We start from the raw sequence: 23,659 nt of genomic DNA on the forward strand, positions 1-23,659 counted from the left end.
GTTTCTTGTTTGTTTGTTTGTTTTTTTGTTTTTTGAGACAAGGTTTCTCTGTGTAGTTTTGGTGCCTGTCCGGGATCTCACTCTGTAGACCAGGCTGACTTCGAAGATTTAGTAGAAATGTAAGGAATGGAAAAGTTAAGCGGCCTTTTCAGATTAGGGCTGCCGGACAAAATAGAGGGCTCCGGGTTGAATTTTAATTTCAGGAGCTGGAGAGATGTTTTCAGCGGTGAAGAGCACTGGCTGCTCTCGCTGGACCCGGGTTTGATTCCCAGCACCCAGATGGTGACTCAGCCATTTATAGCTCCAGTTCCAGGTGATCCAGTGCTCTCTTCTGACCTCTGAGGGCACCAGACACACTCGTGGTACACAGACAGAGATGCAGGCAAAACCCCATATACATAAAATGCATAATAATAAAAAATATTTTAAAGTGAATTTCAGGTAAACAACTAGCAATTTTTAGTATAAAAGCATGCATCTTATTATATTTGTGATAGACATATAGTAATCTGAAATTCAAATGTTATCTGGGTATGCTATTTATGGATCTTTTTTTTTTTTTTCCAAAACTTGGAAATCTAAGTGATGGCTCCAAGTCTGACTGAACACTCCATGGTGGTTATCATCTCATCAATAGTCCACAGAAATTAGGAGGAAGGAATTCACACAGGGTCTCAAAATGTAGCCCAGGGTGGCCTGGAACTCACTTTTCAGTGCTGGGTATTGAACTCAGGGCTTTGCACATAGTATTTTGTGTCCAGACTAACAACAAACCCTTCTGGAGAATAGACATAGTATAGGTGCTCTTTTCACTTTCCCAAGTAAATATAGGATAATAGAAACCCTAATTTAATTTATTGAATTTATCTATTTGTGTGCGCGCGCATTTGAGTGCCTATACATGAGATTGGAGGTCAGAGGACAACTGTTACTTGTCTGTTTTCTCTTCCCACCGTGAGGGACCTGGGGATCAAACTCCGGCCATGGTTTGTTGGCAAGCCCCTGTACCTGCCCAGGCATCTCACTGACCCATTTTTAAAACACAAGAGAAGCTGGGCATAGTGGTGCTTGCCTTTTATCCCAGTACTTGGGAGGCAGAGACAACCAGAGCTACACAGAAACCCTGTCTCGAGACAACAGCCGAAGAGGAGGAGAAGGACGGACAAACAGATACAAAGCTTACTGTGTACTGTGTACTGTTGCCATCGTTATCTGGTAGAGAAATACAAAGACATACCCAGGATAAAAAGAAGTTCTCAAGCCAGACATGGTGGTGCTCACACATACTCCCAGCGCTTGGGAGCTTGAGGCAGGAGGAATGCAAGAACAGCCTGGACTACACACATACCAAGTTTCAGGCTAGCCTGAGCTACATAGAGAGGACCCCACCCCCGCCCCATCTCAAAAATTAAAAGAAAGTTCTTTGAAGATTGATGCAGCTATATAAGAACTTATGGGGGGGGGATATGCGTACTCACTGAACTTGTCTCTGACCAGGGAGCCTCCTTTTTGGTTTTTCGAGGCAGGCTTTCTCTGTATAGCTTTGGTGCCTTTCCTGGAACTCACTCAGTAGCCCAGGCTGGCCTCGAACTCACAGAGATTTGTCTGCCTCTGACTCCCGAGTGCTGGGATTAAAGGCATGTGCCACCACCACCCGGCTGGACTGACATTTTTTTCTTTTTCCTTTTTTTCTTTTTTTTTTAAAGAAGAGAGGAAGAGAGGTCAAGGCGTACACACATGGAGGGAGGGAGGAGAGGGGGAAGGGGGAGAGAGAGAGAGAGAGAGAGAGAGAGAGAGAGAGAGAGAGAGAGAGCGAGCCTGGCAAGGGCAGGATCAGAATATTAACAATGTATGGTTGCAGGCCACAAACAGGCAGATCTCATTACAGATGGTTGTGAGCCACCAAGTGGGTGCTGGGAATTGACCTCAGGACCTCTGGAAGAACAGCCAGTGCTCTTAGCCATCTCTCCAGCCCCTGGACTGGCATTTTTAAAACCATTTCACTAAGGATGCCACTTTTTTTGCTTCTAGAGGCTGGATGTTGGTATATTTCCTGAGCTGTCCAGATGCTGCAACCCTCAGAAATAGTGCCAGACAAGGGACTGCAGAGTTCCTGAGTTAGGACTCATCGTCCGTCATTCTCGTTCCTGGCTTGTGCCCAAGCCTCGGCCTCTGTCGCCATGATCCCGAACTCTCCTATGCAGCCTCTGACTCCTTTTCTTCGGTTCCCCTGAGAGTCAGAGTGTCTGATGGTGGAGGCCCAGCTCAGGTGGTTCCTGGCGGGGGAGGGTTTGTTTGTCCAGGCCACTCGCCTCGCTCCTGCCCCATAGTGCCTAACTGACCCTAGACACTGGCCCATTTCTGAGCAAAGGCCTCCACACCCTCCTGCCTTCTCCCATCACCCCGCTCCTCCTCTTGGCTAAAACCTCAAGTCCCGCAGCCTCCTTCTCGGTTGGCGAGCGGAGGCTGTGACATTGAGCAAAATCAATTTGGCCGGCTCTGGACGTTTCTGTTCAGGGGCTGCAGTGGAGCTTGACCCGATGGGAGGAAGGACAAGAGCTCTCTGGGCCTGGCTTTTTCTTTTCTTTTCTTTTTCTTTTCTGACCAGGAAACTGGGAGAAGAAAAGACTGGCCTGAGAAGGGGACTGGGTTGTTGGGAGTCTACCCAAAGGGAAGCAGGACAGTAAATACACACAGATACCTAAGCCCTGTCTGAGACCCAAGTGTAGCTGCTTGCCCTGGAAGATCCTCACACAGTACCTCTCACCTTTTGTTCTCCTGATCACCCTTCCCTCGGGCTTTTAGACTCCCTTTCTCTTGCAAAAGCTACCCCTGCCAGTTTGTATCCCAGCCCCAACCTCAAAGGCATCATTGAGGACTCCATCTGCCTGTGGATGCTGATGGCCCAGAAGATAGTTTTGGCTTCACTCTATTTGGGGACCTGATTATCACCAGACGGTGGCACTTTCTGTGAAGAAAGGGAAGGGAGTAAACTAGACCTTCCAGCCAAGGCATGGGACCTGGACACCATTTCCCCAGACGCACGCCCAGGAAGCCTGGGAAGCCTGGCTGGCTCCTGTGTACATCTGGGCAGCGGGAAAGAGGCTGGGGGGGTGGGGATGGGGCGATGACAGGTGTGATTTAAATATGGAAAGAGGACTGTAATGGGTCTGGGGGGGGGGGGATGCTCTGGAATAAAGGGCGTGGAAGGCCTGCTGGTGCTCTTCCCCAGGCAGACCACAGGTCCACCTTAGTCTCCTTATCCGTTCCTGTAGGTGGGGTCTGAGAAGGAGCACACGGGGTCGCCTGCCGCGGGGGGGAGTTGTGCAGGGACGGGGTGAGGAGGACCTGGTTGTCCGCGGTCCTTAAGGACCGAGGAACCAGGTGAGCCAAACTCCACCTTTGGGTGGTCGCTGTCCAGCGTGGATCACCCCCTGCGAAGGAAACCCCGCCCCCGCTGCTCCTGCGCGCCCCGCCCAGGCCCGCAGCGCGGCTGCAGCGCGAGGGGCGGAGAGGCACAGCGCGCCGAGAGGACCAGACGCCCAGGTCGCCCGCATCCACTGCCGCAGGAGACCCAGAGCGCGCCTTCGCCCGGGCGTCCCGGCTGCTTCCTTGGCCCCCGCGACCGATCGCCTGCCCTCCGCCTCGACCCCGGCTCAGCGCTCCCTCCCTCCGGAGCCCACGCTACACCCCGTGCAAGCCCCAAGACCTGCCCCCCAGCCCCTCGTCGGCGACCACCATGGCGGAGACCAACAACGAATGCAGCATCAAGGTGCTTTGCCGATTTCGGCCCCTGAACCAGGCGGAGATTCTGCGGGGGGACAAGTTCATCCCCATTTTCCAAGGGGACGACAGCGTCATTATTGGGGTGAGTGCTGCCTGCATCCGGAGGAAATTAGAGGAGGGGGGGGGGATGCCGGCATCTTTTCACCTTCCAGACTTAGCCCCTTACGCCTGCCATTCTGCAGCAGCGGCTCCGGGCTGCTCACCCTCCATCCGCCGCAGCCCCTCCTTCTCTCCCCTGCATCAGGATGGCTGGGTGTGGCCTGCCTAGGCCGGCAGCCAAGTCTCTGCGGAGTGGGAGGGGGCTCCTTCCTCGTCATCGGGAGCCCCAACTTGTCTTTGCCACTCTCTTGGAATGTTCCCACCCCTTAGAGCCAGTTCCCTGCTTTGGGAATGTTTTCCCTCCCAACCCCCCTCTCCCCCACCCCACCCCCCGCGGGAGAAAGCGCGTTTTCCCTTTGTTATTGGCTGGCATCTCTACCCTAAGCTCCACCAAAGGAGGGGAGATTAGTGGGTGGGCTAGATCAGAAATGGGAAGTCTAGGGTCTCCATGGAGGAATGACTGGGAGTGGATTCTAGGACCAGCCCTTCATCATCACCTGAAGTCGTCGCTGCCTGGACTTGGGGGGGAGCGGGGGAGGGTACAGGTCTGATGAACGGTTTTCTGGGAAAGAAACACATCGATGCCACACCCAATCGAGGAGGTAGCCTCTAGAACCCTAAGGACCCGTCTGCCTTTCTATCCCAGGTATAGTGTCAAGAGAATTTCAGACTCCCCAAACCCTGAGCTCATTCATACTTGCTTGTTCGTCTCAATCTTGAAGATCCAATAAGATGTAGTAGTTGACTGCTACCTCATCATGGCGGCCCTTCTCCGTGGAAATCTTCAGGAGCATTAATACTTACGGTGTACTTGGTAGTCTGTGTTTAGTGCTGAATTCTCAAAACTAGTCTGAAGTAGTGTTCATATTTCCATTTTACAGATTAGGAGATTGAGGCCCAAGGAAGTTGAGTGACTTTCTCAAGGTCATGCTGAGAACCCATGGCTAAGTCTACAGAACTGGACTCAAGTCTGTGATTCCAAAACTCTCATGATTTCCCTTTGTGCCTTTCACCTTTGCCTCCCCAAATTTCTGCTCCAGACCATTGTCTGTGATGGCCTAAAGGGACTTCAGGCTGTGAGTGGGGTGAGAGGCTCTGGGGCTGAGCTCTGCAGGGTTTTTCAGGGTCCTGAGCCAAGAAACCGGGGCTGGTTTGGGAAGGGAGGGGGATCCATGAGGGCACTCTCCAAGGTCAGGGTGGTTCTTCTGCATCTTAGTCCACGGTGCTGGGCGTAACGCAACCAGAAGGGCGACAGACACCTGGACCTTCTGAGTTCGGGAAAAACATGTTTCTGAGGAGGCCCCAAGCTCCTACGCTAGCCTGTCATCCTGTCATCACACAGTGAGCTCAGCTGGCCACTTTTGCTGCAGGAGGGCACTCTGTTTGTTTTGCCTTAGGGACCTAGGCTTTGTTTGGTCAATGTGGCCAGGTTAAAAGAAAGCCCTGATCAACTCTGGGGATCTCTCTCTCTGAGTAACCTGGCCAGCAGGCTTTGGGGGGGGGGGCTTTGCACTCTGAGGCCCCTTTAAGTTGTAAAGACTGAACGACAGGAGGGGGTGGTCCTGGGAAGCAAATGCACTAAGGGCATCGACTTGAAAGCTGACTTCATTGTTGCGGGTTTATCCATTATACAAAGATGGACTCCTTAGGTACTGTGGGCCATCTTGGTGTGTAGGGTGGGGTCCTGGCCTGTGCTGTCGGGAGGAAGGGTTGAGGAGATCATCTGTCCACGTAGTCCAGCGAAACAGGAAAGACACCGGGAATGGGGAGAGAGTCAGGCGAAAAGAAGTCCGTGGTCCCCTGGTAATGCAGATTCTAGCTCAGCTCTGCAGCTGGCCTCCTCGCTGGCCTGCTGATGCTGGTGGGGCTGCACCTTTGTCTCATTCTGAACCCCCCCTTGTCCAAGCCCTCCCGCTAGCCTCTTACTCAAGACCTACGTTCTCACGGGGGGGGGGGGGCATTTTGTCTGAGGCAGCCTACCAAGAGCTGCTGGCCTTCTGGACTTGAGTTCTTCACCCTGCCGAAGGATGGTTTATCGGGGAGAGGATTCCGAGGAGGCCCTTGGAGGTTCCAGTCAGGCAATGGCAACTCCCGCCCCTTATTTTCTCCCCTAGCTCTCTTTGGGAGCCAGGGTGTGGGGAGCAGCCCGGAGATCAGTGGAAGAAGCCACTTCGGAGTGTCTGGGAAGGTGAGGGAAGGCAAGCCGGGTTGGCTGTGAGAGGATCACTCCCGAAGCCAGCGGCCTCTGCCCGCTCCTGTGCGGTCTCCCTTCTCCTCTCAGCACTCCAGCTTGCCCTGGGCTTGCTTGCCCTGGGCTTCCGGGGCCCTTCTGTCCCTGGGCTGCTTCGGCTTGCGGACGGACGGTAGAGCCGCAAGATGGAGACAGTCCCTTGGGCCTTGTCTTTGCCCCGACTCTGTGACTTCTCTGGGGAACCTCGAGGGTGGGATTCGAGAGTCAGCAGCCTGAGTCGCAGTAGGAGGGTGCCTGGGGTGCGGCCTCTCTGTGCTCTTCTGCCTTGTTTTGCTCTCTTCACACTTAGAATCCAGTCTGACTTTTTTTTTTTTTCACCTGAACTCATTTAGGTGTCTCTCTGGCTTTTCTGGTCTTTGTTCCAGCCTGGGCCACTGCCAGATGTGGGGGGAGGGGAGAGGGTGACGGCAAGGGATCAATCAGTTTCAATCAAAATCTCTCTCTCTCTCCTTTTCAACTGTCCAAAGCTTCTTTCCTCTGGCCTCCCAAAAGTTAGGTGAATTCTGTGTTCTGTTTGTTTGTTTTGTTTTTTGAGACAGGGTTTCTCTTTGTAGCCTTGACTCTCCTGGATCTCACTCTGTAGACCAGGCTGCCCTCAAACTCAGAGACCCGCCTGCCTCTGCCTCCGGAGTGCTGGGATTAAAGGCGTGTGGCTTGTTTGTATTTTTTTTAAATGACATTATTTATTTTGTGCCTGTGATGTGGTGGTGGCTGTGATTATACCACAACACATGTCGGTGTCCCGTCCCGTCCTGTGTCCCCCCCCCCCCCCTCCGTCATTCCTGGGGGTTGAACTAACACCAGTCCTGGCAGCACCGTCACCCACTGAATCATCTCCCTGACCCGGTTCTGGTTTGGTTTTGGTTTTGCGACAGGCCTTCCTATGTGTCTCAGGATGGCCTGAGACTCTAGGTATATTCCAGGCTGGACTCAGGCTCTCCATCCTGTCTCAGCCTCCTGAGCGCTGAGATTGCAGGCAGGTACCACCATCATGACTTTGAGGGTCCTGTGGTCTCTGAAGGGAAAGCAAGGATCTCTTTAGCTGTGAGGGGAGGGTCATGAAGGAAAATGGAGAGCTGAGGCAATGTTCACCGTGGCTAGTGTCTCTCTCAAGCATTGCCATGGCAACAATACCCAGGGGTGTCACTACAGAATAGGGCTTCAAGTTTGGGTTCTACCAGATGCTTTCTTGACGACTGAACAGGTCTTGGAAGCCCTAATCTTGTGCTCCCCATGAGCATCAAATAGCACATGTGATGGGAATCCATAGCGAGGTGCTGGGACCTCTCCTGGGCCGGCTGATGAAGGCAGGCTCAGAGTGGGTTCCGAGACAGCATGGAGCCCTGGCTGTGGGACTTTGCAGGGAGAAAAGCCCTGGGGAAGGCTAGGAGGAGCCTGCAGGGCTGGGAGAGAGCAGCTCAGAGGTGGAGAGACTTCCGCAGGGGTATTTCTAACGGAGTGGGTATTTGGCGTCGGAGGCTTTGCTGTGAGCCGAGTGTGCAGTTACCTGGAGGAGGAGAGGGGGAAAAGGCGCTCTGAAAGGATTCGGGGGAGAAGCGCTTCTGAAATGGGGTTGAGGTTGGACAAGGGGGTGAGGGAAGGCTCCAGGTCTACTTGGAAACACTTTGAGAAATACAGACCGGGAGAGCCGGAGGCAGTAAAGGCGGAGCCATGCGGAGGATCCGACGTGGGGATGACGTTTGCAGTTCCTTGTCCACTTTGGGTACGGGTGGCAGTGGTGGCGCATGACATTGATCCCAGCACTCGGAGGCAGAGGCAGGTGGATCTCTGTGAGTTTGATGACAGCCTGGTCTACAGAGTGAGATCCAGGACAGGCTCCAAAACTACACAGGGAAACCCCATCTCGAAAAAAACCATAATAATAATAATAATAACTCCTAGGATTATCAAATAATACCTCCTAGGATCATCATATCCATTATTTTTAAATTTTTATTTGGGGAGTGGGAGTATATGTAGTATATGTATGTGTATGTACAAATATGTGTGTGAGTGAGCGAGCTTGCACATTTGTCCACACACAGAGGCCAAAGGAGGACAGCTGTGTCTTCCTCTGTTGCAGGCCACCTATTCCCTTGAGACAGTCTCTTCCTGAACCTAAAGCCTACCATCAAGGCTAGGCTGGTGGCCAGTGATGCCGGGGGATCCACCTGTCTCTGATTACCAAGGGCACAGGCACACACACACACACACACACACACACACACACACACACACACGGCCACGCCCAGGTTTTCTGTGGGTGCCAGAGCCATGAACTCAGGTCACTGCACAGCAAGTGACCTTCCTGAGTCACTCCCCAGCCTCTGTTCCTATCTTATTTTAAAATCACGCTGACTTACTCGCGGGGCGGGGCACACATGCCAGAGCACACCAGCGCAGGTCAGAGGACATCTGCGGCTCTTTCCTTCCACCAGGTGAGTCCTGCACATGGAACTCAGGCCTGGCCGCAGACGCCTTGATCCGCTGAGCCGTCCCACCAGCCCCTGTTCCTTATTTTTTGAAACAGCTTTGTACTGTGTGTCCCTGGCCGGCCTTTTAACTCACTGTGTAGTTAAACCAGGGTGGTTCAAGTCCCAACTTCATGCATTAGCCTCTTGAGTGGTATTGCAGGTGTGTACCCCTGTGCCCCAAATAAACTCCTGATAACAGTTAAAAGTTAGCCGAACACACCCCGTGGTACACACCCTGTGAGTCCTAGCACAGGCAGGAGACAGGAGGATTGAAAGTTTGAGGCCAGCTTGGACTCCACAGAGAGACCGTGTCTAAAAAAAACAAGCGGGGAAGGGGATTGCTGGGGAGATGGCTCAGAGATGAAGAGCACTAGCTCCCGTTCCGGGGAATCAGCTGCCCTCTTCTGGTCTCTGCACGCACTGGGCGTGCACGAGGTACACATACATCCATACATACATACATACATACACACATGTAAACACTCATACACATAAAATAAAAACAAATCAAAGATGTTATCTTGATGCATTTTTGTCTCTGCACAGTGAAATTTGAAGCGCTAAGCACTCTGCCCTCTCATGGGTGGATTCATCCAAACCACTGGTATCTATTTCTCATCAGTATCTGTTTATTCAACAAACATAAAAAGTAGCTTGTGCTCCAGAGACTTCTGTTTGGCGTCGGGGTGGTGATATGCAACTTAAGGAGAGGCCGGGGCGGAGGCAGCAGTGGACGTCAGGAATGGTTTTCCAGCAGGAGCATGGTTGCCATGGTTCTCGTTACAGCGCTTGGAAGACTGGAGGCCGGAAGGAGGACTAGCCTGGGCTACCTAGCAAGGTCCTGTCAGAACAGACAGGGGGCTTTGACCAGCTCTGGGCTTACTTCCTTACTTCCCGATGACTGTCCTTTATTACACACTACAGGGTAGGGGGGTGCGTTCAGGGAGCAGGGACAGGCAGAGCTCCATGGTGGAACCCTGCTCAAAACAAAACAAAAAACAAAAACAAAGCCCCACAGCATGCAAACGAAAACGATACGTAGCTCAGATTGACTTCAAATTCTTGGTGATCCCCCTGCTTCAGCTGTGTAAGCACTGAGATTGTAGGCATGGACCACCGTGGCTAGTTGACAAAAATCTTAGGATTCGGCACTTAGAAGATTCATTCAGGAAGATTGGCAATTTGAGGCCAGGCGGGGCTACTGGGCTACATACAAAACAAAACAAAACAAAAACCCAAAACAACAAAACAGAGCTAGAAATTAGAGTTGATGTGGAGCTGAGGGCCTGGACAAGAATAAGGAAGCAGCCGGCAGCAGTGGCCCACACTTTTGAGCCCAGCACTCGGGAGGCAGAGGCAGGCGGATCTCTGTGAGTTCGAGGCCAGCCTGGTCTACAGAGTGAGTTCCAGGACAGGTTCCAAAAGCTACACAGAGAAACCCTGTCTCGAAAAACAAAACAAATAAAAGAATAAGGAAGTCATGAAACTATAACATACGTCATGGCTCATCACAGGAATGGTCAATGCACCCATTTCTTAGCTCTTCTGTCCTCACAGACCCAAGAGCCCCTCCCATCCTCCCTTCCAGCCTGGACTCCGGAAAGAGGGATCCCAGGCACTCCTCGGCTGGCTTCAGCACTTGGAGAGCGCCCTCCATTTTATCCATCCAGCACTTTCTGTAATCCTACCGCTGGGAATGTTTTGAATGGAGTGTGTGTAGATTTGAGTGTGTTGGTACCCGTGTTCCCAGGGATGGGGGTGGGGGGTGAGGGGGTGGGAGGGGCCAGGCTGGCTGGAGGGTTATATTTAACCCCCTTGGCTGCGTGCCTGGCTCAAGGCAGCATGGCCAGAGATCACTGGTGGAGAAAAGAGGAACGTCATTGGTCTGAGGTAGACAGGCTTTGTTTCTGTTTCTGGCCGCTGGGTGGGGGAGACATGGATGTGCGTTACAGTTAAAGAATTAAGGTAGATTTTTTTTTCTTTAGTAACATTGGAAACTATATAACTATAAGCCTAATACATTGTAACTGTTGGCAAAGTTACAAAGAAGAGCGCATAGAGGTGCCCAAACACCCATTCTAAAAAAAAAAAAAAAAAAAAGAATAACTATTTGATGTTTGTTTCTACTTTTTTTTTTTTTTTTTGGTTTTTCGAGACAGGGTTTCTCTGTGTAGCTTTGCACCTTTCCTGGATCTCGCCTTGGAGACCAGGCTGGCCTCGAACTCACAGAGATCCGCCTGGCTCCTGGCTCTGCCTCCGCGCCACCACCACCCGGCTGTTTCTACTTTTGTTATTGTTGTTCTTTGGTTCCTTTGCTTTTTATTTTTGTTGGTTTTTTTTTTTTTGCTTTTGTTTTGTTTTAGCTTTTTTAAAACGTTTCAGTTACATTTTAGTTGTGTGAAAGTGTGTGTAGGTCTGTGTCTGCATGCCACAGCAGCCAGGAGGTCAGAGGACCACTTGCGGGAGTCAGTTCTCATCTCCTGGGTGTGGCCCGGGGACCAAGCTCAGATGTTCATGTTAGCGGTGTGGCGCATGTCTTCACCCAGGGAGCCAGCCCATTGCTTCCCCGCCCCCACCTTGGAGACGGGGTCTCCCTCTGTAGCCTGGGCTGACTTCAGGCTCACAGAGATTCTTCTGCTGCAGCCTCCTGAAGAGCTAGGATGAAAGGGCATGGGCCACTATACCCAGGATTCCAATTATTCTTGGCATACATATATATGTAAAGTTTATTAAAATTGTATCATAAGCTGTATATATTTATATATTTATGGAAGGTGCTAAAGACTGAGTCCAGGCCCTTGCACATTAAGCTTGTATTCTACCCCTGAGCTATACTCACAGCCCCGTTAAATATTTTACATAACTTTTTAATCATTTTACAATTGCTTTCATTTTTATTTCTTATTTTTCAGACTACCTTAATATGTAGCTTAGACTGGTCTTGAACTCATGGCAAGCCTCCTGCCTCAGCCTCCTGAGTACTGGGGTTACAGGCGTGTATCATCATGCCTTGCTCATCTTATAATTTTTTTCCCTCAAGACAGGGTTTCTCTGTGTAACAGCCTTCTCGATCTGTAGACCAGGCTGGCCTCGAACTCACAGAGATCCGTTTCTTCTGCCTCCCGAGTGCTGGGATTAGAGACAGGTGCCGCCACACACGGCTCATCTTGTGTTAATTAAACCTTTCAATAAGTCTTACAGGAACATGTAACAAACTTCAAATAATAGAAAATTTACAATGGAAAGTAATCTTCCTTTGTACTTCTTGTCCATAGACTTCTTCTTTCAGAAAAACATCACTGCCAGTTTCTGTGGACACTTCTTTTTTTTTTTCCTTGTATTTTATTTTACAATACCATTCAGTTCTACATATCAGCCATGTGTTCTTCTGTTCTCCCCACCCCCCACCCCCTTCCCTTCCCCCCAGCCCACCCCCCATTCCCACCACCTCCAGGGCAAAGCCTCCCCCCAGGACTGATATCAACCTGGTAGACTCAGTCCAGGCAGGTCCAGTCCCCTCCTTCCAGACTGAGCCAAGCATCCCTGCATAAGCCCCAGGTTTCAAACAGCCAACTCATGCAACGAGCCCAGGACCTGGTACCACTGCCTAGATGCCTCCCAAACAGATCAAGCCAATCAACTGTCTCACCTATTCAGAGGGCCTGATTTCTGTGGACACTTCTAAAAACATTATATATGCTTAAAACCAAGTACATGCATACATGTATGCATTATATACACTTACAACCAAGTACATGTATACATGTATGGATTATATACACTTAAAACCAAGTATATGCATACATGTATGCATTATATACTCTTACAATCAAGTACATGTATACATGTAGGGATTATATACGCTTAAAATCAAGTACATGCATGCATTATACACCCTTACAACCAAGTACAAGCATATATCTATACATTATATATACATTATATTCACTTAGAATCAAGTACATATGTACAAGCATACATTATATACATTTACAATGAAGCACACATGTACATGCCTACTGTCTTAATTAGAGTTTCTATCGCTGTGATGAAACACCATGACCAAAAGCAAGTTGGGAAGGAAAGGGTTTATTTGGTTTACACTTCTGTATTGCTGTTCATCACCGAAGAAAGTCAGGGCAGGAACTCAAACAGGGTAGGAACCTGGAGGCAGGAGCTGATGCAGAGGCCATGGAGGGGTGCTGTTTACTGACTTGCTCCCCATGGCTTGCTCAGCCTGCTTTCTTATAGAACCCAGGACCACCAGCCCTGGGACAGCACCACCCACCATGGGCTGGGCCCTTCCTTCCCCAACAATCACCAATTAAGAAAATGCCCTACAGGCTTGCCTACAGTTGGATCTTATGGAGGCGTTTTCTCAGTTGAGGCTCCCTCCTCTCAGATGACGGTAGCTTGTATCAAGCTGACATAAAACTAGTCAGCACGTATACATTTTTCACACATATGCTAGTATACCATACATACTATTTTGTGCTTTTTAAAAAAATTACCTTTGAGCCTTGGAGATCTTTCCATATCAGCACATAAAATTCATTTCATTCAACATGTAAGCAATTGTGTATTTGTTGTCTGGGGACAGTCTGGGAGGGGGGGCCTCTCTCCTGGGCACTGAAACCTCCCCCATGTTGAAAAATAAGGATATTAATCTCTTCATTTAAAAACTTCAGATTTTCTGGGCTGGGTGTGGTATCTCACACCTTTAACCTCAGCACTATGGAGGCAGAGGCAGGAGAATCTCTGAGTTCAGGACCAGCCTGGTCTACACAGTGAGTTCCAAGCCAGTCAGGACTACATAGTGACTGTCTCAAAAAATAAAAACAACAAAACCATTAGATTTTTCTGGTTTGATTTTTTTTAAACCCTGTCTCAGAAGAAAAGAAAAAAAAAGAGGTCTTTTTATTTTGGAAGAAGTTTCTTGTTGTAGTTGTTGTTATTGTTTAGACAGGGTCTTACTATGTAGCCCTGGTTGTCCTGGAACTCACTATGTAGACCAGGCTGGCCTTGAACTCGCAGAGATCCACCTGCACGCCGCCGCCGCCACCACCACCACCACCCTGTACAACTGTAGAAGTTTTTTTTTTTTTTTTTTGATTTTTCGAGACAGGGTTTCTCTGCATAGCTTTGCACCTTTCCTGGAGCTCACTTGGTAGCCCAGGCTGGCCTCGAACTCACAGAGATCCGCCTGGCTCTGCCTCCCGAGTGCTGGGATTAAAGGCGTGCGCCACCACCGCCCGGCAATGTAGAAGTTTTAACAGCAACAACAAAAGCCAAAGCTTAAAATCAGTGATGCATGGTAGCTGCAGTCCCAGCCTCCTGGAGACCGAGCCGGGAGCTTGCCATGAATGCTGGCTAGTGTGGACTACAGCGTGAAGTCCTCTGCCCCCCAAACAATCAAGTGAAACAAAAACCCGTACTGACCGAGGATAACTACTGTTAGCATGTTCTCCACATACTGCATGTCCCGTATATTGACAGAAATAGAACCATTCTTACATAGTGTTTATTTTGCACTGGTATTTTTACTTTCACACCACACACACACACACACACACACACACACACACACACTTTTTTGTTTGTTTGTTTGTTTAGCGGTATTTTTGTGCTCACTTTCTCATCACTGCGTATTCTCCTGTAACATTGTCTTGTAGATGAATTTTTCTTTGGGCTGCCAGCTCACACACACAAAAACCACAGAGACTTATTGATTACGAAAGCTTGGCCTATAGCTTACGCTTGCTCCTAACCAGCTCTTATAACTTAAATTAACCCATTTCTATTCATCTATGTTTTATCACATGGCTTTTTACCTTTCCTTGATTCCGAACCTCCGACTCTCTCCGTGTCTCCTTGGTGTCTCTTCTGTGCCCTGATTATCTCCTCCTACTTCCTCTCTCTGCCCGGAAGTCCCGCCTATACCTCCTGCCTACCTATTGGCCTTTCAGCTCTTTATTAAACCAGTCACAGCAATGTATCTTCACACAGTGTACAAACACCCCAAAATATCATCTATACTTTTGTTTTTGTTTTTGAGACAAGGTTTCTCTGTGTAGTTTTGGTGCCTGTCCTGGATCTCACTCTGTAGACCAGGCTGGCCTCGAACTCACAGAGATCCTCCTGGCTCTGCCTCCCGAATGCTGTGATTAAAGGCATGTGCCACCACCGCCTGGTCTCATCTATACTTTCATATTTTTAATTTAACCTGTAGTTAATCAGTAATGGTTCCATTTCTGGCTCTTTTATTTCCTCCTCCTTTGTTTCCTCCTCCTCTTCCTCTAGAGACAGGGTCTTTTTTTTTGGTTTTTCAAGACAGGGTTTCTCTGTGTAGCTTTGCGCCTTTCCTGGAACTCGCTTTGGAGACCAGGCTGGCTTCGAACTCACAGAGATCCACCTGCCTCTGCCTCCCAAGTGCTGGGATTAAAGGCGTGCGCCGCCGCCGCCGCCGCCGCCGCCGCCGCCGCCGGGCAAGCGAGACAGGGTCTTATATAGCCTAAATTGACCTTGACCTTGCTGTGTAGCTCATGTTAGCCTTGAATGGGCATCCTCCTGCCTCCTCCTCCCCAGCACTGGGATTCATCATGCTGGCTTCTATATCTGTTTTCTAAAGCTGTTCTATCTATATACTCCTGACCCCTACAAGACTTAGTTTTTGTTACTGCACAAAAGGTACAATCTGCCCACATTTTATCTTGCCTACCTTCTCTCTCCCGACCCCCAGAGAACTGTACATGGTGTTTAGGGGATGACCAGGAGGCCTTTGTCCCACATCTTACCCACAAGAGGAGCCCCAGCTCACACACACTACTTGGTAGAATTCAGCTTGGGGTAGGGGCCGGGTGTATCGTGCACAGATTTGATTTCATTGTCAGGAACGGAGCAAGAGAGCCGCTACCTCCTAGGGACCACAGCAGATGCTGTCTGGCCAGTAAAGATGGCAGGCCAAGCTCACACTCAGCAGTCATGGGGGTTGGGATTATAAAGGCCTGTGACATCTGATGACCATCCAAGAGCATGCTGCCAAGGAGGCGGAGCCCGCTGTGATGAAAAGCACGCCTTCAGTCACGGCTTGATAGATCTGCTTCTCGGTATCGCCCACACATCACGTGCACACCACACCCACCGTGGCCACAAGCATTGTCAAAAAGCCTGCTGTCTTCAGGGCCCAAGTGGACTTCACGGCCATGGGCAGGAAGAGCACGGACTGTACATTTGCACTCAAGAAGCAGGTGCTCTGAGTGACACATGCCATCCACAGCCCCTGGCACACAGCTCACAGATGAGCTCATCTGTCATAGATCTTCTTTAAAAATGTAATCTCAATCGACAGTGTGTGTGTGTGTGTGTGTGTGTGTGTGTGTGTGTGTGTGTGAGTGCGTGAGAGAGTGTGTGTGTGTGTGTGTGTGTGTGTGTGTGAGTGTGTGTGTGAGTGCGTGAGAGAGTGTGTGTGTGTGTGTGTGTGTGTGTGTGTTGCTTGGGACTGAACTGTGTCCCTAGCCCCATGATAGACATTTTTATTTTTTCAGTTAAGCAGTCTTAGACATGTCAATATATAGAAACTATATATTGTTTGTTTTTGTTTTGTTTTTTTCTAGACAGGGTCTTACTATGGATCCCTGGCTATCGTGAAACTCACTCTGTAGACCAGGCTGGCCTTGAACTCACAGAGATCCGCTTGTCTCTGCCTCTCAAGGGCTGGGATCAAAGGCGTGCGCCACCATACCTGTCCCAACATCCCTTGTTTTAACGGAGTTGTACCTCACCTCCTCCTCCTCCTCTTCTTTGATAAAATGACATGCATCTGTTTATGGGTGTGTGCACTGGTGTTGGCATGCCAAGGCACACACACGTGTCAGAGGACAAGTTGTGGGGTCATTTCTCTCCTTCCACCGGGTGAGTCCTGGGGACCAAACTTAGGTCAGGTGTGGCATCAGAAGGTTCACCTGCCAAGCCATCTACCCAAGCATCCCTTCTTCCTCTCCCCTCCTTGTCCCACCCTCTCTTTCTTACTGTCTGTACCGAGGATTGATGGGAACTCAGGGCCTCCCGCACACATGCGGAACACACTCTCCCAGCCACAGTACAACCTGCCATTGCCCATGTTCCACACTTTCTTCTGTTTTTTTTTTTTCTTGAATACAAACCACTGAAGTGAACGTTTTTTTGCTTTTTGATTTTTTTTTTATATCCATCTTTGATCATCACATCAGTAAGTGTTTTGCAAACTGCATTCCCAGCACCGGAATCTTGGTATGGAGTATAAATATTTAAGTACTTAATGGAATAGAATGACTTGCTAAAACCGGTTCCACGCACCCCATTAAGGAGTTCCTTCCTCGCCTCCTTTCCTGTGTGAATCCTGTTTCCTGGCTTTATCTTTTTAGTGTAACTTAATGCTTTGTTGATTGGATCAAGCCCAGGGCTTTGCCTCGCTCTGCAGGTGCCCAGCACAAGCGCCTGTCCTCACCCCGGCTGTTTGGGCTCTGGATTAGGGAGAGACCAAATAAATACTTCCAGCTGGTTTTAACCAAACCCCAGATTTAGTTAAAAACAACAACAACCAAAAAAAAAAAAGACTTTTTTTTTTTTTTTTTTTTAGTCCAGAGTCCTTGGCCTTGAAGTCTTTAAGCTTGAGTTTCTGACCCTCCAGCACCCCCTCCCCCCCAGGGCTTTGAACACGGTAGGCAAGCGTTCCACCCCACATTTCCAACCTTAATTTAAAAATTAATTTTATTATTAACGTGGGTGGGTGTTTTGCTTGCATGTATGTCTGTGTGCCCTGTGCATGCCTGGTGCCAGCTACCATGTGGGTGCTGGGAATTGAACCTAGTCCCAAATATATGTATGTATATATATATATATATATATATATATATATATATATATATATATATATATATATTTGAGACATGATCTTAGTATGTAGTCCTCAAACTTCCAGAGTTCCTTCTACTTCTGCTGGGATTAAGATGTGCACTGCCACGTCCAGCCTATAGTTTTTAATATCTTTAAGAAAAAAAAATGAAATAAAGGCCAGCCTGGGCTACAGAGTGAGTTCCAGGAAAGGCCCAAAGCTACACAGAGAAACCCTGTCTTGAAAAACCAAAAAAAAAAAAAAAAAATGTAAGGAAAAAGACATTATGTCACTTTTGAAAGTAATTTTATCGTTTTTCTTTCTCGAGAATGTCAAATGGTCAAATGCCATACATGTACACAATTTAATATAATCATATCTACCCTCCACTTCCCTCCTCCAACTCCCCCGTCTGCCCCCCTCCCCCGCCCGTCTCCCTCACATCTTTTGGTTGTTGGTGGTGGTAAATTCAATTAGTCCTGGTCCAGTGGAGCCTGGGAAAACCTGCCGGTGAGGAGACCCTTAAAGGAGACTGAGTCGCTCTTCCCCGGCAGCTCCTCAGTAAGGGCTGGGCCTGGAGCGCCTCCCCCACCTACGCTGGAGTGGCCGGCTCGAGCTTCTGTGGGTCTTGTGGTGGTAAAAAGAGCTGTGTGAGTTCATGAGTGAGGCATGTCATGTCCAGAAAACAGTATTTCACAGCGCTCCTTCCTGCCTCCAGCCTGACTACCTTCTGTCCCCTCCTCCTTGAGGTTCCCTGAGACGTGTGTGTGTGTGTGTGTGTGTGTGTGTGTGTGTGTGTGTGTGTGTGTGATAAAAATGTCCCACTTTAGGCCGGGATGTGTATGGTGGGGCCGGGGTTGATAAATATGTCCCATTTAGGGATGAGCATTCGGTCGCCTTTTCTTAGTACTTTGACTGATTTTACACCTCTGCACTAACTGATGCCCACTGCAAAGGGAAGACTCTGTGGTCAGGGCTGGGGGCAGCCCGGGTCTATAGGTACAAATGTAAACATTTAGGACGCAGTTGAAAACATGTCCACTGAGCAAAATAACGAAAGAGGTTTCACCCTAGTGCCGTGGTTCCCAGCCTTCCTAATGCTGCGGCCCTTTAACAAAGTTCCTCATGGTGTGCTGATCCTCAACCATACATTGCTACTTCATAACTGTCATTTTGCTCCTGTAATTGTAATATAAATTGTAATATAAATATCTGATATGCAGAATAACTGATTTGTGACACACACCGCCCAAAGGAGTCTCGACCCACAGGTTGAGAACCACTGCCTTGGGGTCTCTCTGTGTAGCCCTGGCTGTCCTGGAACTCACTCTGTAGCCCAGGCTGGCCTTGAACTCACAGAGATCCGCCAGCCTCTGCCTCCCGAGTGCTGGGTTAGCGATGAGTTTCTGACTGGGTGGATTTCAGTATCAGGTGTGAAATCCACTCCTGTGGAGTAGGCCCCACGTCCAGTCAGAAAGTAGTTGTGTACCCGGTGACAGCTGTGCCCTAGTGCTCCAGTGGGCACACGTTGCCTGGCAGATCAGAATTGTAACATAAAGGTTCGAGTACTGGGTAAGAACACTGAGGTCTTTTCTCCTCCGGAAGCCCACATAGAGCCTTCTATCACAAAAGCCAGCTAGCGGGGAGGAAGTTTCCTGGACTGTTTGAGGTTGATTTCTCTATGTTCTGCAACCAAAGTGTGTTGTAGGGTTAGTATGTAGTTACGAGACATAAAGACATTTCAAGTTAAAAAATACTTTTACATTAAAGAATATAGAGCTGACCCAGCAGTGGTGGCGCATGCCTTTAATCCCAGCACTCGGGAGGCAGAGGCAGGTGGATCTCTGTGAGTTCGAGGCTGACCTGGGCTATAGAGTGAGATCCAGGAAAGGCACAAAGCTACACAGAGAAACCCTGTCTCGAAAAACAAAAACAAACAAACAAACAAAAAGAATATAGAGCTCAGTGGTTTAGAATATATACTGCTCTGGCAGAGGACCTGACCACATCCACAGCTCAAAGCCTCTTAACTCAGCTCCAAGGAACCCGATGCCCTCTTCTGGATTCTTTGGGCACCTGCACTCACAGGTGCGCGCGCACGTGTGTGCGCGCGCACACACACACACACACACACACACACACACACACACACACACACTTAAAAAATAAAAAATAAGGGGGATGGAGAGACGGCTCAGAGGTTAAGAGCACTGACTGCTCTTCCCGAGGTCCTGAGTTCAATTCCCAGCAACCACATGGTGGCTCACAACAGTCTGTAATTTGATCTGGCGCCCTCTTCTGGTGTGTAAGCAGAACACTGTATACATAATAAATAAATAAATCTTAAAAAAAATAAAAATAAATCTTTTTACTATTGTATTTTATTTTTTTGAGACAAGGTTTCTCTGTGTAGCCCTAGCTGTCCTGGAATTTACACTGTAGACCACAGAGATCCTCCTGCCTCCCCCCTCCCAAGGGCAGATATTACAGCTGTGTGCCACCATGCGGGGCTAAAACAAATCTTTTTTTTTTTTTTTTTTTTAAGAATATAATCAAGGTTATGCTTTGTAATCCCAGCACTCAGGAGGCAGAGGCAGGTGGATCTCTGTGAACTCAAGGCCAGCCTGGTCTACATAATGAGCTACAGGCCAATCAGGGCTTCATAGTGAGACCCTATCCCAAAAATATACATCAAAAAGCCGAAACATCAAATAAACAAGACCATTGGTGACAAAGAGCAAACAATAAAAAGTGTCCTCTCTCCCTGTTCCTCTTTCCGAAGTAACCACTGTCGACTCTGATGCCATCCTTCCCAGAGAGTCATGCCGAGTACGCAGCACTGAGCTGCAGAACCGTGCTTACGGCTGAGGGCCTGACTCCCGCCACCTTGCCTCCCTTTTGGTCGAGGTGGTGGGGCTTTCTTTCATTTGTTGAAGCTCGTCTCCCAAACTCCGCCACGGGTGGATCTCGAGGCTCACATTTCAGCCTGACATGGGCAGACCCTCAGAAAGTAATCCAAAGTCTGATCGGCAGGGAGACACAGCCGAGGCGTCCGTCACTGAGGGCGGTGGCGGCAGAGCGCAGACCCTAAGTGCAATTAGAAGTCCTTTGCTTAGCTCCCTGGATTTTAGAGGGTTGACAGTATGTTTTGCCTGGGCTAGGCCGAGTGCTTGTGGGTCTGCCTCAGTTTCTTCTGCTGTCCTTGGCTTCGTGTACCATAGACATGTGCTCTCCCACTGAGCTGTGTTCCTTAAAGGGGCACCCCATTTCTGATTTCATATGTTTCTTTCAAAACCAGGGGGCTGTGCCAATGTTTTGCAGACATGTTTCCCTCATACCCTGGGGGACATTCTAACCTGTGTTACCAATTTTGCATCTTTCACTTAATACGTCTTTAAAATAAGTTGGTTTTTTTTTTTTTTAATCTGCATATGAGTGTTTTGCTTGCATGTAAGTGTACTGCATGTGTGTCTGGGGTTGGGAGAGGCCAGAAGAGACGACCAGATCCCCTGGAACTGGAGTTAAGGTCTCTTGGAAGCTGCTGTATGGGTGCTGGGAACCGAACTCAGGCCCTCTGCAAGAGCAGTGTATATATGTATATATATGTATATATATATATATATATATATATATATATATATATATACACATACACTCTTGGCTGCCCAGCCATCTCTCCAGCCCCTTTCTTAGCACGTCTTGAAGAAGTTCTCCACCAGACATTCATCTCTGCAGAGGGAGATATTTTTAAACTCTGAGGTTCTTGTCATTGATAATGAATAATTCCTCACTTTCCATTTTCCTTTTGTCTTTTTCTGTCTGGCTTCCCAGGAAGGCGTTTGGGGTTAGCAGAATGCTAGAACCTCGCCTCCAGAACGGGGACCCCCTTACATGGCCTCACTGTGCAACACCCCTTAGTGACACTCTGTCTCACGGCTCCTCTTCCGCTGTCGGATGTAATCTGCTTCTCCCGCCCGGCTCTCTCACGTTTCAAACACCCCGGGTGTAGGATGCCTTTTGCAGGCTGATGGAGAGGTCTGCGGCGTTCCTCTTCTATCTCACACTCTGCCGACGTCTAACGTGTCTTATTTCCCCCTCCAGGGAAAACCATATGTCTTTGACCGCGTGTTCCCCCCGAACACGACTCAGGAGCAAGTTTATCATGCGTGTGCCATGCAGATCGTCAAAGGTAAGAGACTCCTCTCCTGCATGTATTTTCCCGGGCTCACCATCCCCCACCCCCACCCCCAACCCAATCTCTTTCTCCGCCTTCTCTTCCAGACGTCCTTGCTGGCTACAATGGCACAATTTTTGCATATGGACAGACATCCTCAGGGAAAACACATACCATGGAGGTGAGGGTTCTGACTCAGGGGGCTGAGGGATGCTAGGATGGTTCACAGAATAGCAAAGGCTCGATCCAGGAATCTGAGGGTGGGCTGAGTCGGAGGCAGATGGGTCTGGAGGATGAGGAGCAATGTGGTAGGGGAGGTTTCGAGGAATCCCTTTAGTCTGCCCACATTCCCTCCCTCTCGTGACCCCAACTGTCCTCCTTTGATCCAGAAAAGCGTCATCAATGGAAACCCAAAGGCTGCTGCTCAGTTATCAGCTTCCCTTCGAAGGCAGACATGGCGGTGACCACCTCCTAACTGAGGGTGCTCTCTCTGTGTCCCCTGCCTGCCTCCGAGTTTCTCACCGTGAGCCTTCCTCTGCTCTGCCTTCTCTCCTCAGGGAAAGCTGCACGACCCTCAGCTGATGGGAATCATTCCTCGGATTGCTCGAGACATCTTCAACCACATCTACTCCATGGATGAGAACCTCGAATTCCACATTAAGGTGATCAGCACAGGACTTCTGGGGGGGACTTAGATGGAAGAGCCTAGAATGAAGCAGCCAAAGCTTACTCTGCCCTCTGCTTACCTCAACTTGTCACCAAGATGTCCTCCCCTGCATTTTCCCAGCCACCACCCTCCTTGAGCCTGTGTTAGATTTGAGATCACCCTCTTGGGGCTGGAGAGATGGCTCAAAGGTTAACAGCGCTGGTTGTTCTTCCAGGGGACCTGGGTTCAATTCCCAGCAACCACATGGTGGCTCACAACCATCTCTAACTCCAGTTCCCGGGGATCTGATGGGCTCTTCTTGCACCATACATGATAAACAGACGAAACACTCATACCCATAAAAATAAAATTAAAATAACAACAACAGAACATCTCACATTGTCCCCTTTCTTCCCAACCAGGTTTCTTACTTTGAGATTTACCTGGATAAGATCCGAGACCTTTTGGACGGTGAGTGCTTGGGCTTGGCAGGTAAAGGTATGTGAGGAGGCTGGGCAAAGAGAAACCACCTTTATCCAGGGTCTGGTGGCAGACGGGCATCCAGGACATGTCTCCTTTTTACACCAGAGTCCTCTGGCTCTGCTCCTCAGGGATGGTGGTGCTTGCCTATAAATCTAGCTACTCAGGAGGCTGAGACAGGAGGATTGTGATTTCTGAGGCCACCCTGGGCAACTTAGCGAGGTTGTGTCTCAAAAGGGAAAAAAATAAAAAGGGGTGGGATGGAGGAGAGTGGTGGAGCCTGCCTAGCGAGAATGAGGCCTGATGTCCAAATCCTAATCAATAGGGCAAAATCAGAGACCGGAAGAGGGAGGGGGTGGGAATAGAGGGCAGGAATGAAGAATAAAGGGCTTTCCTGGCATGAGTGAGATTCTGCGTTTAATCCCCTAGACTACAGAAACAAACAAAAACAAAAAAAAAAAAAAAAAATTCCCCAAAGACGAGCTTAAAGGCCGTTACACATTATGGAGCCAGAAAAGAGCGGGAGCCCTGTGGGGAGGAGCGAACGGCACCTCCCTGCAGACGTGCCTTTGGGTTCCCCCTGGAGTCTTCCTGCAGGATACCCAGGGTGGGTGGGTGGGTACGGTGGGCACTGGCTTCTCTCACCCGGCTCTGTCTCGATTCAGTGACCAAGACAAACCTGTCTGTGCACGAGGACAAAAACCGGGTGCCGTTTGTCAAGGTGAGAGCCCTGTGGGTCCTCACGTGCGACGAGGGCGTCAAGAGCCTGTGTGAGGGAGGAGGAGGGGTCGGTGGCCCAGGCGCTGGGTCACCTCCTGACAGATCGCTCGGGTGGCATGTGGGCAGCCTACCCTGGGGATCACAACGAGTGGTGCCT

General features: G+C 49.4%; 1 protein-coding gene across 1 annotated transcript in view; it reads left to right on the top strand.

The window, feature by feature from the left end:
- Positions 1–3,324: 3,324 nt before the first annotated feature.
- Kif5a (kinesin family member 5A) overlaps positions 3,325–23,659 on the top strand; it is a 40,730-nt gene continuing 20,395 nt past the window's right edge. Inside the window, exons 1-6 of the mRNA XM_076554118.1 lie at positions 3,325–3,868; positions 21,584–21,671; positions 21,764–21,837; positions 22,214–22,318; positions 22,725–22,773; positions 23,448–23,503. Of these exons, the coding sequence (XP_076410233.1) occupies positions 3,740–3,868; positions 21,584–21,671; positions 21,764–21,837; positions 22,214–22,318; positions 22,725–22,773; positions 23,448–23,503 (501 nt within the window). The 5' untranslated portion in view covers positions 3,325–3,739. The remainder of the gene's footprint in view (positions 3,869–21,583; positions 21,672–21,763; positions 21,838–22,213; positions 22,319–22,724; positions 22,774–23,447; positions 23,504–23,659) is intronic.

The sequence above is a fragment of the Peromyscus maniculatus genome, chromosome 18 (genome assembly GCF_049852395.1).
Source record: "Peromyscus maniculatus bairdii isolate BWxNUB_F1_BW_parent chromosome 18, HU_Pman_BW_mat_3.1, whole genome shotgun sequence".
NCBI lineage: Eukaryota > Metazoa > Chordata > Mammalia > Rodentia > Cricetidae > Peromyscus > Peromyscus maniculatus.